This window comes from Typopeltis vanoorti, chromosome 16, assembly GCF_054136105.1.
Source record: "Typopeltis vanoorti isolate ZY-2024b chromosome 16, IOZ_Tvanoo_1.0, whole genome shotgun sequence".
Lineage (NCBI taxonomy): Eukaryota > Metazoa > Arthropoda > Arachnida > Uropygi > Thelyphonidae > Typopeltis > Typopeltis vanoorti.
In genome coordinates this window covers 57,057,635-57,077,565 of record NC_143564.1, presented here as the reverse complement: position 1 = coordinate 57,077,565, position 19,931 = coordinate 57,057,635, and the positions used below count along the sequence as shown (strand labels likewise).

At 35.1% G+C, this 19,931-nt stretch overlaps 1 protein-coding gene across 1 annotated transcript in view; it reads left to right on the top strand.

Moving 5' to 3' along the window:
* LOC150098037 (box C/D snoRNA protein 1) overlaps window positions 1-19,931 on the top strand; it is a 97,399-nt gene that overhangs the window by 38,174 nt on the left and 39,294 nt on the right. The window contains exon 4 of the mRNA XM_090406334.1: window positions 5,116-5,222. Coding sequence (XP_090262460.1) covers window positions 5,116-5,222 — 107 coding nt within the window. The remainder of the gene's footprint in view (window positions 1-5,115; window positions 5,223-19,931) is intronic.

The following is a 19,931-nucleotide window of genomic DNA, read 5'->3' as shown; positions in this document are numbered from 1 at the left end:
TTCGTATTTTGAATAGCGCGCTGTCCAAAATATGGCGTGTGTAGATTTAAATTAAACCGCATTGATGGCTTCGAGGTCATGAAAACTGATTGCATTGCCGAGATAGGAAGTTTTGCCTGGTTGCTCCTTAACTTCATTTGTTATTGAATTGTGTAAGAGTGAGGTGTTTGTTTCAAAAATAACTTTTTAGTGTGACTTTTCGTGTTTTCATTATTTGAGTGTAGTGCAAATAAAAAAAAAAAACTTTGTAAAATTATTAAAAAAACGATAAACAATCAGGTTAAAGAGCAAACATAAGTAATAAACTTTTTTTTTTTGGAAAACTCAAAACTAAATCTCATAAACATTTTTTAAATTTACTTATTTTTACCCTTCAGTGTTTAACTATGAAACAGTGGTACCCAAGTGGAGCAGAAAAAAAAGAGAAGCGAAGGGGCAAACATCTTTAGCAAATTTAGGATTTCTTGAATTAAAAGCTAATGATGCTAGTAGCGTTTCTTCAACATCCAAGGGCTCTATTATGAAAAATGAAAATAATGAACAAGCAATTGCACCTTCTTCTCTGCCTAGTTCTGGTTCAAATGGTGAAAATTTTAAGGAAAGAGGAATATTTGTGCTTAATGATAAAAGTGGACAAGAAAGTGCATCACACATGGTGACTGTTCGTGTTTCGCCAAATAATGACCCTGCTGAATGGATTAATTGTGAGCAAGAACAGCTTATTCAATATTTTGTTCAAAAAGGTTATTTTCCACAAAATATTGATTTTGAAGACAAAGAAACAATAAAGTCTATGCTGCAAATAAGTGGGGGAGTTCAACGGTTCATTTCAAAATCCTTTTTCAAATGAAATTTGATCGTCCTTGGCTAGTTTTTTCACCAAAGACAAAAATGGTGTATTGCGGATTTTGCAAGTTATTTTCTTCGGTTGAAGTTCGGGATCAACTAATAGTTGGACTTAATGACTGGAAAAACACCGGATCTCGGCTTTCGAGATCCGGCATTTAATTTACAACATCCAGATCCAGATTTTAATTTACAACAGAAACAACAGGCAGTTAAACAGCTTGTCGCAAAATATTCTAATGATCTCGAAGAACTTTTAGATAATGAAATAATTCAATTTCATCAACATGTCATTCACATCGAGGAAAAGGGCGAAAATGAAGGAAATATCATAGACACGTTCAAGAAAATTTTGTCCGTGAAATGCTATGCAAACGTATCGCATTCCGACTATATTTGACATTGGCGTGCGGAGTGTGTGAAGATGAGCGATATTTTTCTAAGATGGCATTGATAAAAAATCAAAAGAGGGCTGTAATGAGCCAAGAGTGATTAAATGCCTTATCCCTAATTTCCATTGAACATGAGTTTGCCAAAAAAATAAACTTTGAAGACATAATCAATAAATTTGCAAATTCTGAAATTCGCAAAGGAAATTTGTAAAAATCCAGAAGTTCAAAAAATTCAAAAGTACAAAATTTCATTTATTTGCCACCTAACTTTTATTTTTTTTGGGGGGGGGGGGTACTGTCTATTGAAGTAATTTGGTAAAATCGTTTGTTCAAAATTAATCTCTAATTTGAAAATTTTTGTTATATATAGATATATATATTAAAATTATGAATCATTCTCTGTGGTACTAGTGAAGTATTTGTTAATTTAGAGAAACATAACAATTTATAGTATAATTTTCTATACAATCATTGCCATTGCATGATAAGATGGGGGATCAGTGCTCTAATTTATACATGTATATTTCACTATGTAGTTTTCATTATTGTGTAATGGCTGTCATCTAACTATAGTTAGTGAAACATGAATTTCCATACTACTTAAAATCAAAGTTTAGTTTTGAACATCTTTTGCAGAAAATGCAGAGTATCTGCAAAACGTTTTTTTTTTCACTTGGTTACAAAATCAATTATACTTGCCAAGAAATTATAATCCAAGTGTAAACAACAACAACAAAAAAAATCTGCTGATGTCACCTCAGTATCCTATTAATACAAAGCATACTTCCTTCTGAACATGTATACATGTATCCATTGCTTTACACGATTAATTGGTCTATGAAATAATCACATAACACAGACGCATAAAGTGAGTTGAATTTAGCATGAGTGAGATAGGGATAGGGGTTTCTTCAGAAGGATAAATAAATGAAAACTTTACACCTGTGAGCAAAAGACATTTTAATAAATGAATTATTTAAACTCATAGACAAAACACAAATTTTAATGAATGAATGGCTGGATGAATGAACTTAATTAATACAATGTCATAAACACCTAAGCACCACATACTTCTGAGTCTTCAATTGGATAATGAATGGACTGGTCTGATGAGTCTGGATCATCACTCTCTTGAAGTCCCATGGACTTCAAGATAGCAGGAATAGGCTAATGATCTTCAACTTTTTTAATGAAACAGTCAAGACTCAGCTGACAGGTAGCATTCTTCTCTCTATAAAGTTCTTTGTAGCAAGTCAAAGAATTCTAAATGTCTCTCAACTTTGGTGCTTCTAGCCTCATTAGGATCATTTTCTTCAATTATTCTGATGGCACTGTCAGTGTGTTTAAAAAAATTCAGTCATTTGTTTTTTTGAAAGCTGTTTGATGGGCTCAGCAACAAAGGGCTCCTGATTTTCATCATTCATGTTGTTTTCCATTTCCAGAAGATCTTCATTAGTGAGCTCTGATGAGTGGGACTTGAGCAGTTCATCCACATTTGTCTCATCTACATCTTCAAATCCAACAGATTTTGCCATTTTAACTATGTCATGTCTTGAGTTGGCAAGCTCACTTTCAGGATCAAACTCCAGGCCAAATTTTCTTCCAAACTCCTTTCATGCAGAACTGCTTAACTTCTGCCCATGCCTCTCCAATGTTGTCAACTGCCATTTTATATCATATTTCTTCCAAAATTCTTTCACTGAAATTTTATCTTCACTGTCAGTACATGTAGCTTGAACTAGCTGCAAAAATGTTCTGCAGAGATAATAACTCTTGAAAGTGCAATAACACCCTGATCCATGGGTTGAATGAAGGATGTTGTGTTTGGTGGCAGAAAAATAACTTGGATATTCTCATCAATTTCAGTGATGCTTGGAGGATGTCCTGGCGCAGAAGAATTTTGAAGGGTACATTTATCCTGTCACAATAAGCCTTCAATTCACAACGCAGTTCATTGCAAATGTAGGACTCAAACACAGCTCTGGTAATCCGTGTTTGACCACCATACAACAGGCAAATCCTCCCTTGAGTAGAACATTTCTTAGTAGAAATGTTCTACTCTAAGCATACGCTTCCAGGACAATCTCGTTTCGTTGAGATTGAACCTTGCTAAGGCAAATAATCATGTTCCTGAATTACACTTAGAAATTTTGCTGGAAAGTTCTCAGCAGCAACAACATCAGCTCCCACAGCCTTGCCAGTCAGCTTGAGATTATGGAATCCATGTCACACCTTGAATCATTCAAACCACCCAGCGCTTGCAGCAAAAGATTGCACTTTAGGATCAGGATCTATAGTATCCAAATCATCAAACAAACTTTTCGCTTTAGCCTGGATGATCAAGGTGGATAACGGAACAGCATGTTGATTTTAATGTTCAATCCATTGGGCCAATATCCTTTCCAATTTCTCCATAATTGATGCTCTTATCTGTTATCTTAGTTGTCGACATTCTCGTCGCACTTTTACAACTTTCTTTTATTTTCTCTGATTTCTTATTGTTCTTAAAGTTGATTCTGAAATTCCAGTAACTCTGTCAACTGTGCACTCATTACGTTCATACCTCTTTATAACTTCTAATTTCTCCTCCAGTGTTATAGCTTTTCTCTGTTTTTCAGTCTTGAAAGTATTTTGATCACAATTACCTCTTTTTTCCATAATGTTTGTGTTGTAAGCTCCATTGTTGGAGCCTTCTGCTAGTTCACACCTTCTGTGAGACTGACATGTAGCACGATGTCGCCTTGTCAAAGCGCTGCACGCACAGTCACGTGACCACGCACAGGGTGACTGCGAAATTGCTACCGGTTGCGATTTTTTAAATTAACTTTTTAAAATCGCATTATAGCAAAAACACATAAAGTGAGATCATGTATAACGAGGGATACCTGTATTGCTATGCATTGTGGAAATTGTTACTCCCTGACCATTTTCTACCTTTTGAGGTCACATCAGTGGGAATCAAACACTGAAAAAGATACTTATGTTGAATTACAGAAGTGAGGTAACCTGCTTCTATATACAAGTAACCTAGTTGTGAAGATACTTCAAATGCAGATTTTGTTTGCTTATACTTGAGAAATATTTGTTTAATCTTTTACCCAAGATATTCATCTATAAAAGTTTGTTTCATCTAATCCCAATGGAAAGTGGATAAACATTTTTATCTGTCAGGTTATCCCCTTATTTAGGAGTTTCTAATTTTATTTATGAGAATCAAAATGCCAGTTAGGGTTATTTTCAGTAAAAATAAATAACTAAATTTACTGGCCTTATCTATTGTGCACTATACATTCACAAAACTGATTCTTACTTATAATACGTCAGCTGAAAATTAATAGACGTGCAAAAAAGTTTATTAAAATTTTTAATTGGCAGGTCATATGAAGGAACACAGTGATGCAAACTGTTCTAATGCTTTATTACTTGAACATTGCATTGATATAGAATATTAGGTATAAAGCATTTTATATGCTTGTACATATATATATATATATATATATATATATATATATATATATCATTGCTTTTACATTTTGATTTTAGTTAGCTTCTCTCTAGTTACAACAGATAAGCATATAGTTTGTCCAAAATCCATAATTTGGAATATTTGATTTCATATTATGGTCTTTCTTGTGTATATGTATTCTTTCCCATTACGTCACAATCTGAAACTAAATCAGACGCAAAAAACTTGGATTACAGAAAACCCATTGGATCTCATTATCATGATAAATGCATGACACATAATATTCCTTTGAATTGAAAATAGTAAAATAGTCCCAAATTGATTTATGGGTGCATAACACATACACAGTAAGATAGTTAAATATTGCTACTCTTTCTATAAAAGTTAATATGAAGTTGCTTTTTTTAATAGTGGCTGCATAAACTTCAAGTTGAAGCACGAATTCGTGGCACAGTATTGAAAATTCTTCCTCAGTTCTTCAGTCGAAGGAAGCAAAATAGCACTTTCTTTTTGCAAAGGTATTTGAAATGCTAGATTTCTGTGAAATTACTCTGATAAATTTAACCTCTTGAAAAATAAACTTCTGTCCTTGCACATTAGCAGTGCACTAAAATCTCATCTATTCAATTACCCCCAACACTGTAGAATCTTAACATGAAATGTGGGAAGGTAATTGCAAGCGTTTTACCACTAAGCTTTAAGGTACCATTTTTGATGATATAAGCTGTTTGACATCAATTTACAAAATCGTTACATAGGAGAGATTAGTTAACAGAACTTGCTAAAATATTTTGTGTAGCACACTTAATTCCATCTTCTGTAATATTAGCTACAGAGTGAATACTGGCTTGGTTGGCCAAGTGATTAGCATATCTACTTTCCAACCAACCAGCTGCAGGTTTGAATCCATCTTGAACATAACATGAATCTTTATGATTCTTTAGGTGGTCAATTTCACTTCCCAGTGTAAGACCACTGCCCTGCTCATTGATGGTCTGAAGCAGCCTGAAAAAGTTCCATGTTTGGTCACTAGATCAGGGTTTCTAGACAAAAAAAAATAATAATAAATAAATAAACAAATAAAATTAATTTAAAAAGAAAAATTCTTATCTCGCTCGTATGCTATTGTGAGTAGTAATAAAAAAAAAATTAAAAAAACCCATATTAAAGCTTAGTGTTATTGTTCTTAGTGTGTATAGTCAGTTTGTCCCTCCCATTTCCATATGAGACTGGCTTACTCACATGGATGTTGTCTGTGTGGTTAGCCTAATGCCTATGCGCTTTGCAACCATATGCCTGGGGAAGGAGTGTCCTATGTTTAATTCCCGTCGACAACATGAGGAGCTTAGGGATCTTTCTCAGCCATAGCCAAGTTAGCCAGTCTTGGGCATAGACAGCAGGGTTCCTCCCCCCACACAGTTTATCTGGGGGGGGGTTTCATCCCACAAGCAGGCAAACTGTCTTGTGAACACATAAGCTCAGTCATATGATATAGTACCTAATTCCTCATTAGGAGGGCTCAACCAGTCCTAAGGGTTGAGGAATGGGGGAATCCCCTCGCGAATAAAAAAATAAACATGGATGTCTAGGCAAGATTTGAATTTCTGTTCAATCAAAGGATGCTGTTTTTCTGACAATATATTTTTAAAGCTTGTAATGTAAAAATTTTCATTAACTAAAGATCATAATGCCTGAGAGGAAGAACTATTATTCTTGCTGTGTATGACCTGCCACCATGTATGTGTTGCTGTCTGCTTGTGTATCTGAGAGAAATCTGAAGAAAATTTAATTGGGCAGGAGGAATTAGAAAAATAACTTGACAACATTAGTATTTAAGAATGTATGAGCAGAGCTAATCTAATGTAAGGCAGCATGCCTTGCTGTATCTCAATGTGTGAAAGCCATACTAGGCTCACAGAAATAAGATTTTGCACAGTAATTCTATGACATTATAAAAATTTCAAAAATATCAAATAGCTTCTTATTTGGTAACAGGAGATGTGGAAGAAATATTGCAAGAATAAGAGTGAGAGAAATTATGAAAGATATAAAGTGCAGGTCAGAAAGGTTAGGAGTATTGCATGTAAAGCTAAGTTGGAATATGAAAAGAAATTAGCTGAGCAGGCTAAAGGCAACCCTAGAGAATTTTATCATTATGCTGTATGTAAAAGAAAGAAATGCGGAAGAATAACTTGACTGAATGCAGGTGGTACTCGTTTATCAGAACCAGATGTAATAGTTCAAATAATGAGTGCTCCCTTCAAGATTTATCATCCTGATGTTTGTACCATAAGGCACAGTGCTATCACTGCATTGGATCAAGAAATAGAAATGCATGAGGTGATTTTAGAGTATTTGCATATCCTGGATCTGGCAATATGGACCAATGGTATATCAACATGAATGCCAAAGGAATGCTCAACAAGTAGATTTACACTCCTATATACCACTCTGATACCTACAGTATTCTAACAGCCATCCACTTATCCAAATAATAGTTTACATTACAAATGCTTTAGCAAAGTCCAACAGTGTCAGCGTATCCATTCCCTTTATCCAACTCAGTCATAACATTATCATAGATTCTTTCTATTCCTGATATCTTTTCTGAGCTAAGACTCAGAAAAGATATCAGGAATTGAAAGAATCTATGATAATCCCATTGCACAAAAGTAATGCAAAGAGTAATCAACCTGTTGGCATCTTTGGAGCAATTGTAAAGATTTAGGAGATGCTAAAACTTGCATACAGAAATGGGTGGACAGAGAAGCTATACATGGAACAGCATAGTTTACTTAAAGGAAGGTCATGCCTGAGCAATTTGTTCGTGTTTTATAATAATGTTATGACTGAGTTGGATAAAGGGAATGGATACGCTGACACTGTTGGACTTTGCTAAAGCATTTGTAACGTAAACTATTATTTGGATAAGTGGATGGCTGTTAGAATACTGTAGGTATCAGAGTGGTATATAGGAGTGTAAATCTACTAGATTTAAAGTGATCGTTGGTGTGCCCAAGGAATTGGTCCTTGGACCATGTTTAATCTATTTATCAATGATATTGGAAAGGGACTGATAGATCTTCAATTTTTTGCTGATAAAAATAGGCAGGGCAACCAGAGATGCTACTGATATACAGCATTTACAGAGTGATTTGAACATGCTGGAAGTGTAGGGAAACAATAATGGCTGTCAGCTCAATGTTAGTAAATGTAGAGTTTGTAGAATTATGCATTTTGCTGTGATGAGATATCCTACAACATATTATATTGGTGGAATTATGCTTCAAGTAACTGAAGTGATCTTGGAGTTGGTCCCAAGTGTTGAAATGATCTTGGCCATTTTGTGCCATTAAGTTTTTTTTAATAATTAACATTTCTAAGAATGTTAGGTTGTTTTAATTCTGATGATTGAATTCCTTATCTAATGTATCTGGACTATGTTTCCAGATACCATAACATGTCATCTGAGTAATACAACCATATAATTGGTTTTATTATTATTAAATATAAATATTAAACATAATTGGCATTACTGAGACAAAGAAGACAAAAACAGGTGATCTTACCAAATAAGTATAGGATGTTATTTTCAGGCAATAATGATTAAGGAAAGGAAGGAGTAGCAATAGCATTCAACACCAAACATGAAGATAATAAACTTCTTGATTGGAAAGCAGTTTCGAGTTATGGGGACATGGACAATGAACCTCATTTGTGCCTATGATCCCATGGAAGATTCTTCCAAGGAAAAAGAGGAGGAATTTTTTTGAGTCATTATAACAGGCAACTGACATGAATGATGACATGACAGAAAATGGAAAAAGTGGTCCTTATTGGAGTTCTGAACAGCAGAGTAGGAAATGAATCCCGCCAGGCATATAGGAACATTTTGGAAAAAATTGGAGAAAAGGGCAAAGCTAATAATAATGGTATTTACTGGGCTTCTGCTCAGGACAAGGACTAATCATTATTAACACCATGTTTCACCATAAAGATGTGCACAAGTTCAGATGGAGAGAAGAAACAAGAAAAGCATAGACTACATCATTGTTGATAATATCTTCATGCTCATTCAACAAGAGTACTTAGTGATAAAAATGGATTTCACATTGAAATGAACAGCATGTGAGAAAGTTTTAAAAAGAATTCAAGTTGAGCAGCTTTTACAAGTAAATTATAGACGCGACTGGACAAACATTATTGAAGAAAAAAATGAAACAAATAGAAAACAAGAACCAAACCTTGGAGTCTCAGGGGCAAACTCTGAAAAATACATTGATTGATTTAGCTAGGGAGGTATTTAGTAAAGTTGTCTGCAAGGATAGAAAAATAAGAACACCATGGTGGACGCGAAGTTGAAGAAGCAGTCCTGGAAAAGAAGAAAGCACACCAAAAGTTCCTATTAAATAAGTTGGTAGATGCCCTAAAAGAATACAGAAAAAAATGTAAGAAAGCTAAGCTGTATGTAAACATGGCTAAACAAAAGTCTGGGAAGACTTTGGTAAGAATATAGAAAATATCAGGAAGGGGGCAAAATGTTCTGGAATCCATTGAAGCTTAAAAATGGAGGAAAGAATACTGTAAAAGGAATCAAAGATGATAAAGGTGACATGAAAACTGTAGTTAAGGATATCACCTAGATGTCTGGAGTAATTACTTTGAAAGACTGTTGAACAAATCAAGTGGTGGCACAACTGTACTAGAAAATTTGAGACAAATGCAAAGAGGAGTACATATCAATACTTGAGGTAGAAAAAGCCATCAAAAACTTGAAATGTGGAAAGACAGCTGGAGTAGATGATATTTATCCAGAAATTCTCAATTATGGAGGTCTGAAAGTTTTTCAGAGAAATTATGCAGTTTTATTGCATAATTTAGAGGACCTGGTCGGATTCTCGATGATTAGAATATAGTTCTCATAGTACCATCTATAAAAAAAAAAAACAGGGAATAAAACTAAATGTAAGAATTACAGAGAAATTTCTCTACTTAAGTGTCCCAGGTGAGATTTATGCAAGCATACTTGAAAAGAGATTGAGAAAGATTGTGGAAAAAAAACTTGGAGAGGAAAAAGCTGGATTTAGGCCAAATAGAGGGTGTCATGATCAGATTTTCACTTTAAGACAAATAGTTCAGAAATCATGGGAATATGACAAGGATCTGTACTTAAGTTTTGCAGATCTGGAAAAGGCATACGACAAGGTGCTCAGAGAAAATTTTTTCAAAACAGTACAGTTGTATGGGGTGAATGGAACATTATACAGAGCAATACATAGTCTATATTTGTCAGTCAGCAATTAGAATTGAAGGAAATACAGGAAGATCGTTTGATATAAAATCAGGTTTAAGACAAGGATACACATTATCTCCACTATTACTCATCTATATGGATCACATTATGAAAAAGTGGCATCAAGCCTGATATTAGAATTGGAGATGTCAAACTCAGCTCTTTGCTTTATGTAGATGATGTACTCCTAAATGCATTTAGTGCAAGTCTCTAGGATTCACTAACTAAATTGAATAACAGTTGTAACAAATTTGGGGTGCTCAAGGGTCAAAGCTATATAACTGAGAGGAGACCTCCACATAGCCTTTAAAGGAATGCAGAGAACCAACCAGGGCTTCTGACCTAATGTCCAATCCTCACCTTCTCATGGTGCACCCTGTTGGGTATCTACCTGGATACTGAACGAACGAGAATGGGCTGGCAATTTGGGATTTAGCCGACCAAATTGTATTCTTATTGGTTAAACCAAAATACAAAATGATGGTACAACATGACAAAATTTCATGCCAGCTGGGGCGTCGCCTGGTTAAACAAGGCCCCCGTTGTTTTTGCCAGGGAACCAGGGTGAACAGCGAAAAGTCAGCTACTGGAACAAATCTGAAAACACACCCTAACTCAATCAACATTACCAGAGTTAAAGATCAGTACTATCAACATAAGAAGCATGAATGGCAAAGAAATGGAGCTACCTGAGGAATTAGATAAGTACCAGATCGACATAATAGGGGTGACTGAAACAAAAAAGACAAAAACTGGCGAGATCTTTCTGAGCAATAAATACAAAATGTTGTATTCATCATCATCATCATCAAATTCCTGCCATGTACCCTCAAGGGGTGTACAGGATATGACAGTACTACATGAAAAAATTACATCATTACTAACTTCCTATCTACAATTTTCCTCCAAATCAGTCTGTTACTTGTCAAGACTCCAACATTATCAGATCTTATATTCCTATCGTCTAAGGCACTTTGTACTGTATCAATCCACCTATATCTTGGTCTTCCTCTGGGTCGTTTTCCTGCCAACCTGGCAGAGAACACTTGTTTTGCTAATCTTTCCTCTCCCATTCTATTTAAGTGACCATACCATCTGAGATTAGCTCTGCTAACGCATTCCTGGATGCTGACAATGTCAAGTTCTTTCCTAATATCCTCATTTTTAATATGATATTGCCATTGATGCCATCTGTTCAAGCCTCTAATCTTTCTCAGGACTCTCATATCTGCGGTCTCTAGTCTTTGGTCAAGTGTTTTACTTCTGACCCAGCTCTCAGATCCATAAGTTAAAATTGGTTTGAACACAGTCTTTTATACAGCTAATTTAGTGTTCCGACTAATTTCTTTCTTATTCCATATGAATTTATTTAATTGACTTCCCACCATACCAGCTTTGCTGATTCTGTTGTCTATTTCTATATTAAGTTTACCATCTTCAGTAAAAATTGTGCCTAAGTAGCTGAAATGTTTTACTTGTTCCACAGGTTCTCCATTCACAATACAGTTGACATTTTCAATGATTCTGCCTATTTTCATTGTCTTTGTCTTTGTCTTTTTATTGCTGACCTTCATACTATATCTATTACAACAGCTATTCAATTTAGTCAGAGAATCCTGCAGACTTGTAGCGGATTTATTTAGAAGTATAACATCATCCGCATAAAGCAAAGAGCTGACATTAACATCTCCAATTTTGATATCAGGTTTAATACCACATTCCTTCATAATGTGATCCATATAGATAATGAATAACAGAGGGGATAATGTACATCCTTGTCTCACACCAGATTTAACATTAAACCATCTTCCTGTACTTCCTTCAATTCTAACTGCTGACTCACAACTCAAATAAAGACTAAGTATTGCTTGATATAATGCCCCATTGACACCATATAACTGCAGCGTATTGAATAGCTTCTCTCTTGGCACCTTGTCATATGCCTTTTCCAAATCGACAAAACTTAAATACAGATCTTTGTTATATTCCCATGCTTTCTCGACTATTTGTCGTAAAGTGAAGATCTGATCCTGACAGCCTCTATTTGGCCTGAATCCAGCTTGTTCTTCACCAAGCTTTTCTTCCACAATTCTTCTCAACCGTTTCTCAAGTATACTTGCATAGATCTTGCCAGGAACACTCAGTAGGGAAATAAATCTGTAATTCTCACATTCAGTTTTATTTCCCTTTTTTATATGGGTACTATCAGAGCTCTACTCCAATCATCGGGAATTCGTCCCTCTGTCCAGGCTTTCTGAACTATGCAGTGCAGCCACTGTAAGACTCTTATACCACCATACTTCAGCATTTCTGGTCGAATATCATCTACTCCTGCTGCCTTTCCACATTTTAAGCCTTTGATGGCTTTTTCTACTTCAAGTATGGATATGTATTCCTGACTGCATGCCTGGTCAGTGTTTTTTATCACTGTGCTGTCATCACTGCTTGTTTCATTTAGCAGTTTTTCAAAGTAATTACTCCATACTTCAAGGATATCTTTTTCTCCTGTTTTCATTTCACCTTTATCATCTCTAATTCCTTTTACAGCACTCTTTCCTCCATTCCTAAGCTTCTTCAACAACCTCCAGAATATTTTGCCACCTTCTTGATATTTATTTTCTATATTCTTGCCAAAGTCCTCCTATGACTTTTGTTTAGCTAGTTTTACACACTGTTTAGCTTTCTTACATTTGTCTCTGTATTCTGTAAGAGTAAAAGCTGACTTATTTGCCAGGAACTTTTGATATGCTTTCTTCTTTTCCTTCACTGCCTCTTTAACTTCCTGTGTCCACCAGGGAGTTCTGATTTTTTTATCCTTGCACACAACCTCACCACATGCCTCTCTGGCAGAATCAATCAATGTTTCCTTCAGAGTTTGCCACTGAATCTCCAAGGTTTGATTCCTGTTCTCAAACTCTTTCATTTTCTTTTCAATAATATTTCTGTATTTTAGTCTACAGTTCACATCTGAGAGCTGCTCAACTTTTATTCGCTTTAAAACTTTCTTACATGTTATTCTTTTCAATATGAAATTCAATTTTATCCTGCTCAAGACTAAATAGTGATCACTTCCAATTTTAAATCCTCTGTACACTCTGGTGTCCTGCACCAGGGAGAAAACATCACTATCAACAATAACATAGTCAATGAGACTTTTCTTATTCCTCTCCTCTTCTCGCCATGTGAATTTGTGCACATTTTTATGTTGGAACATGGTGTTAGTAATAACCAGTCCATGTCCTGAGCAGAAATCTAACAGATATTTGCCATTATTATTAGCTTTGCTCTTTTCTCCAAATTTTCCCAAAATATTTTTGTATGTCTCACAATCATTTCCTACTCTACTATTTAGATCCCCAACAAGGACCAACTTTTCCTTTTTCATTGTGTCAGTTGCTTTTTCTAAAGCCTCAAAAAATTCCTCCACTTCTACCTTAGTAGAACCTTCTGTGGGACCATAGGCACAAATAAGTCTCATTGTCCAGTTCCCCATTCTCATATTTGCCCACATTACTCTACTTGAGACTGACTGCCATTCAAGAAGATTAGCCTCGTATTTTGTGTTGAATACTATGGCTACTCCTTCTTTTCCTTGATTGTCATTGCCTGAGTATAACATTTTGTATTTATTGCTCAGAAAGATCTCACCAGTTTTGGTCTTTTTTGTTTCAGTCACCCCTATTATGTCGATCTGGTACTTATCTAATTCCTCAGCTAGCTCCATTTCTTTACCATTCAGGCTTCTTACGTTGATAGTACCGATCTTTAACTCTGGTGATGTTGAGTTGGGGTTTGTTTTCAGATTTGTTCCAGTAGCTGACTTTTCGCTGTTCGCCCTGGTTCCCTGGCGAAAACAACGGGGGCCTTGTTTAACCGGGCGACGCCCTAGCCGGCATGAAATTTTGTCATGTTGTACCATCATTTTTTATTTTGGTTTAACCAATAAGAATACAATTTGGTTGGCTAAATCCCAAATTGCCAGCCCATCCTCGTTCGTTCAGTATCAAAGTAGATACCCAACAGGGTGCACCACGAGAAGGTGAGGATTGGACATTAGGTCAGAAGCCCTGGTCGGTTCTCTGCATTCCTTTAAACGCTATGTGGAGGTCTCCTCTCAGTTATACAGCTTTGACCCTTAAGCACCCCATGTTGTATTCAGGCAATAACAATCAAGGAAAATAAGGAGCCATAGTATTCAACACTAAATACGAGGCTAATCTTCTTGAATGGCAGGCAGTCTCAAGTAGAGTGATGTGGACAAATGTGAGAATGGGGAACTGGACAATGAGACTTATTTGTGCCTATGGTCCCACAGAAGGTTCTACTAAGGTAGAAGTGGAGGAATCTTTTGATGCTTTAGAGAAAGCAACTGACACAATGAAAAATGAAAAGTTGGTCCTTGTTGGGGATCTAAATAGCAGAGTAGGAAATGATTGTGAGACATACAAAAATATTTTGGGAAAATTTGGGGAAAAGAGCAAAGCTAATAATAATGGCAAATACCTGTTGGATTTCTGCTCAGAACATGGACTGATTATTACTAACACCATATTCCAACATAAAAACGTGCACAAATTCACGTGGAGAGAAGAGGCAAGGAATAAGAAAATTCTCATTGACTATGTTATTGTCAATAATGATGTTTTCTCTCGGTACAGAGGATTTGAAATTGGAAGTAATCACTATTTAGTCTTGAGCAGGATAAAATTGATTTTCATATCGAAAAGAATAACATGTAAGAAAGTCTTAAAGCGAATAAAAGTTGAGCAGCTCTCAGATGTGAACTGTAGACTAAAATACAGAAAGATTATTGAAGAAAAAATGAGAGTTTGAGAACAGCAACCAAACCTTGGAGATTTAGTGGCAAGCCTTGAAGAAAACACTGATTGATTCAGCCAGAGAGGCATGTGGTGAGGTTGTCTGCTAGGATAGAAAAATCAGAGCTCCATGGTGGACACAGTGAGTTAAAGAGGCAGTGAAGGAAAAAAAAAGAAAAGCATATCAAAAGTTCCTGGCAAATAAGTCAGCTTGTGCTCTTAGAGAATACAGAGACAAATGTAAGAAAGCTAAACACTGTGTAAAATTAGCTAAACAAAAGTCATGGGTGGACTTTGGCAAGAACATAGAATATAAATATCAAGAAGGTGGCAAAATATTCTGGAGGTTGTTGAAGCTTAGAAATGAAGGAAAGAGTGCTGTAAATGGAGATGATAAAGGTGTTATGAAAATGGGAGGAAAAGATATCCTTGAAGTTTGGAGTTGTTAAACTGTGAATAAATTATTTTGTATGTTTTTATTCTTCATTCACATTTAACATAATCTACCATATCCTAAGCAAGACTTGATGTATATTATTTGTTAGTCTTTTGCTTAATATTTATTATTCATGTATTTTCCTTGAATTTTATCAGTTATTATTTAATTATATAATTTTAAGATATGTCATGATAATTGAAGGACTCTGTAGTGAATGCCATTTATTTTATTACCTTATCCTTCAATAATATTATAAGATATTCTATGTATGTAACTTTTATGTGCCTTATGTGAACTGTAGCATATGTTTTATTTATTATAATTGTAAATGAAAGTGAAGGAAAAATTAAGTAACTGTAATATTTTTTATTATTATATTTCATTACTGAGTGTAAAGGTATAATCTTATATAATGCTACGTTTTGTTTTGATCGTTGCCATGGAGACAGAAATAAAATAGAACGTGTGAGCTGCGGTAATTGGAAGTAGGGAATTAATATGAGTTGGACAAGTGAACAAGTTTAGGCAGGAAGAAGGAATGTATATAAACAGAAGGTGAAAGTAAAGGACTCTCAAGGGCAGGAACATTCAAAACGCTACGGAGACGAGGAGAAAACTTATAGGCAGCTGAGAGTAAAGTCAGCCATAGCAGTAATAGGAATTTTAGTGCCTTAAGAGGATTAACAAAAGACCGGAAGGTTAATAGGCAATCCAGAATAATTCCTATAAGTTCTAGAATTACTACTTATTCCTTTGTTGCTTTGAAGAAGGATTATGCAAATCTCAATTTGTTATGCAGTAGTAAACATGGAATAATTATTCTGTCTTATAGCAAGTCTGTCAAGATTTGAGCAGCACGATAAATAATAATTCAGTCATCTCCGTGAAGAATTCTTTTGAATAGTGTTGCTTCAGAGTAATAAGTGAATATAGTTTTGAAATGTGCTAAGGATTAATCCCGGTAAGAACAGTCCTACTTTATTTTATTTCAGTGCGAAGATTTAAGTGATAGCTCCGTCTCAAATATCCTAACATTTACTGTGGCGTTATGCTGAGTTTAGCCAAGTCGAAAGCTTAAAAGTAATTCTCCTCGAAGTAATAACTGCCGCCATTAATAATTCAACAAGTGCTTGCTGACTAAGTGTTAAATTATAGAATGCAACTGAGTGATACTAGTAAATTTATTTACTAAGAAATTCTGAAGTTTTGAACTGTACGAACAATTTTTATTATTAGGAGAACTATGAATTTAGTATCTGAAGATATGATGTTTGATCCTATGTGAATGTTTTGACCTGAAGAACTAAGTTAATTGTATTATCTTATTTTCAGAGTTATAATTTTATGTACTTGTCATATAACCTTGTATTAAATGTTTTGTTTTATTAACTTCAATATTGTGTGTGCCTGATTCTTTTTCATTGCACCGTTCATAAAAAGTTCGGATCTTACGGGAGCCTTAAGTGTAAAATATTAAATTCAGCCTATATGATTAATGAGACTGCTAATTTAATTGAAGATTGATTCTACTATTTTACATAGACTAATCTAAATATGGGATGGCGCAGTATAAATATAAAATTCCCCATATTTTGAATAGTAATCAACCAGCAATTAATTGATTTTATTAAGAACAACTTTACAACAAGATGGCAGATTCAAAATTAGGAAATACGTTCCAAAAAAGTAATTACTTCGAAAAATTGCTAAATGAAACAATCAGTGATAACACAATGGTAAAAAAAACACTCAACAGGCATACAGTGAGGATTACATATCCATATTCCTCTGAAAAATTCCTCAAAAAAACACTGACCAGGCATACAGTCAGAAATACATACTTGAAGTAGAAAAAGCCTGAAATGTGGAAAGGCAACTGGAAGTAGATGATATTTGACCAGAAATGCTCAAGTATGGAGATTTAAAAGTCTTATAGTGACTGCATAGTCCAGAAGGCCTCAAGTAGAGTGATGTAGGCAAATATCAGAATGGGGAACTGGACAATGAGACTTATTTGTGCCTATGGTCTCCCACAGAAGGTTCTAACTACGGTAGCAGTGGAGGAATTTTTTTGAGGCTTTAGAGAAAGCAGCAGACACAATGAAAAAAGAAAAGTTGGTCCTTGTTGGGGATCTAAATAGCAGAGTAGGAAATGATTGTGAGACATACAAAAATATTTTAGGAAAATTTGGAGAAAAGGGCAAAGCTAATAATAATGGCAAATACCTGTTGGATTTCTGCTCAGGACATGGACTGGTTATAACTAACACAATGTTCCAACATAAAAATGTGCACAAATTCACATGGAGAGAAGAGGAAAGGAATAAGAAAAGTCTCACTGACTATGTTATTGTTGATAGTAATGTTTTCCCGCTGGTGCAAGACATCAGAGCGTACAGAGGATTTGAAATTGAAAGTGATCACCAGTTAGTCTTGAGCAGGATAAAATTGAAAAGAAGAACATTTAAGAAAGTTTTAAAGAGAATAAAAGTTAAGCAGCTCTCAGATGTGAAATGCAGACTAAAATACACGAATATTATTAATGAAAAAATGAAAGAGTTTTATCTTTCATTTTTTTAGAACAGCAATCAAATCTTGGAGATTCAGTGGCAAGCCCTGAAGAAAACCCTGATTGATTCAGCCAGAGAGGCATGCGGTGAGGTCTGCAAGGATAGAAAAATCGGAACTCCATGGTGAACACAGGAAGTTAAAGAGGCAGTGAAGGAAAAGAAGAACATACATCAAAAGTTCCTGGTAAATAAGTCAGCTTGTGCTCTTAGAGAATACAGAGAAATGTAAGAAAGCTAAACACTGTGTAAAACTGGCTAAATAAAAGTCATGGGAGGATTTGGCAAGAACATAGAAAATAAATATCAAGAAGGTGGCAAGATATTCTTGAAATTGTTGAAGCTCAGAAATGGAGGAAAGAATGCTGTAAAAGGAGATGATAAAGGTGTTATGAAAACAGGAGAAAAAGATATCCTTGAAGTATGGAGTAATTAGTTTGAAAAATTGTTAAATGAAACAAGCAGTGATGACAGCACAGTGGTAAAAAAAACACTGACTAGACATACAGTCAGGAATACATACTTGAAGTAGAAAAAGCCATGAAAAGCCTGAAATGTGGAAAGGCAGCAGGAGTAGATGATATTTGACCAGAAATGCTCAAGGTATGGAGATTTAAAAGTGACTGCACTGCATAGTCCAGAAGGCCTGGACAGAGGGATGAATTCTGGATGATTGGAGTAGAGCTTGCATAGTACCCATATATAAAAAAGGGAAATAAAACAATGTGAGAATTACAGAGGCATTTCATTACTGAGTGTTCCTGGCGAGATTTATGCAAGTATACTTAAGAAATGGTTGAGAAGAATTGTGGAAGAAAAGCTTGGTGAAGAACAAGCTGGATTCAGGTATATAGAGGATGGCAGGATCAGATTTTCACTTTATGACAAATAGTTGAAAGCATGTGAATATAACAAAGATCAGTATTTAAGTTTTGTAGATCTGGAAAAGGTATATGACAAGGTGCCAAGAGAGAAACTATTCGAAACACTACAGTTATGTGGTGTCAATGTGGCATTATATCAAGCAATACTTAGTCTTTATTTGAGTCGTAAGTCAGCAGTTAGAATTGAAGGAAGTACAGGAAGATGGTTTAATGTTAAATCTGGTGTCACACAAGGATGTACATTATCCCCTCTCTTATTCATTATCTATATGGATCACATTATGAAGGAAAGTGGTATTAAACATGATATCAAATTTGGAGCTATTAATCTCAGCTCTTTGCTTTATGTGGATCATGTTTTTCTTCTAAATAAATCTGCTACAGCTCTACAAGATTCCCTGACTAAATTGAATATCTGTTAATAGATATGGTATGAAGGTGAGCATTAAAAAGACAATTACAACGAAAATAGGCAGAAAGATTGAAAATATCAACTGCATTGTCAATGGAGTACTTATGGAACAAGTAAAACATTTCAGCTACTTAGGCACAATTTTTAGTTAAGATGGTAAGTTAAATATGGAAATAGACAACTGAATCCACAAAGCTGGTATGGTAGGAAGTCAACTGAATAAATTTTTATGGAATAAGAGAGAAATTAGCCAAAACACTAAATTTGCTGCATACAAGACAGTGTTTAAACCAATTTTAACCTGTGGATCTGAGAGCTGAGTTAGAAGCAAAACACTTGACCAAAGACTAAACTGCAGATATGACAATCCTGAGAAAGATTTGGGGCATGAACAGATGGCATCAATGGCAATATCATATTAAAAATGAAGATATTAGAAAAGAACTTGACATTGTCAGCATCCAGGAATGCATTAGCAGAGCTAATCTCAGGTGTTATGGTCACTTAATCAGAATGGGCGAGGAAAGATTAGCAAAACAAGTGTTCTCTGCCAGGTTTGCAGGAAAACGACCCAGAGGAAGACCAAGATATAGGTGGACTGATACGGTATAAAGTGCCTTAGACGATAGAAATATAAGATCTGATAATGTTGGAGTCTTGACAAGTAACAGACTGATTTGGTTGAAAATTATAGGTAGGAAGTTGGTGATGATGTAAATTTTTCATGTAGTACTATCATATCCTGTACACCCCTTGAGGGTACATGGCAGGAATTTGATGATGATGACAAATAGTTGAGGAATCATGGGAACATA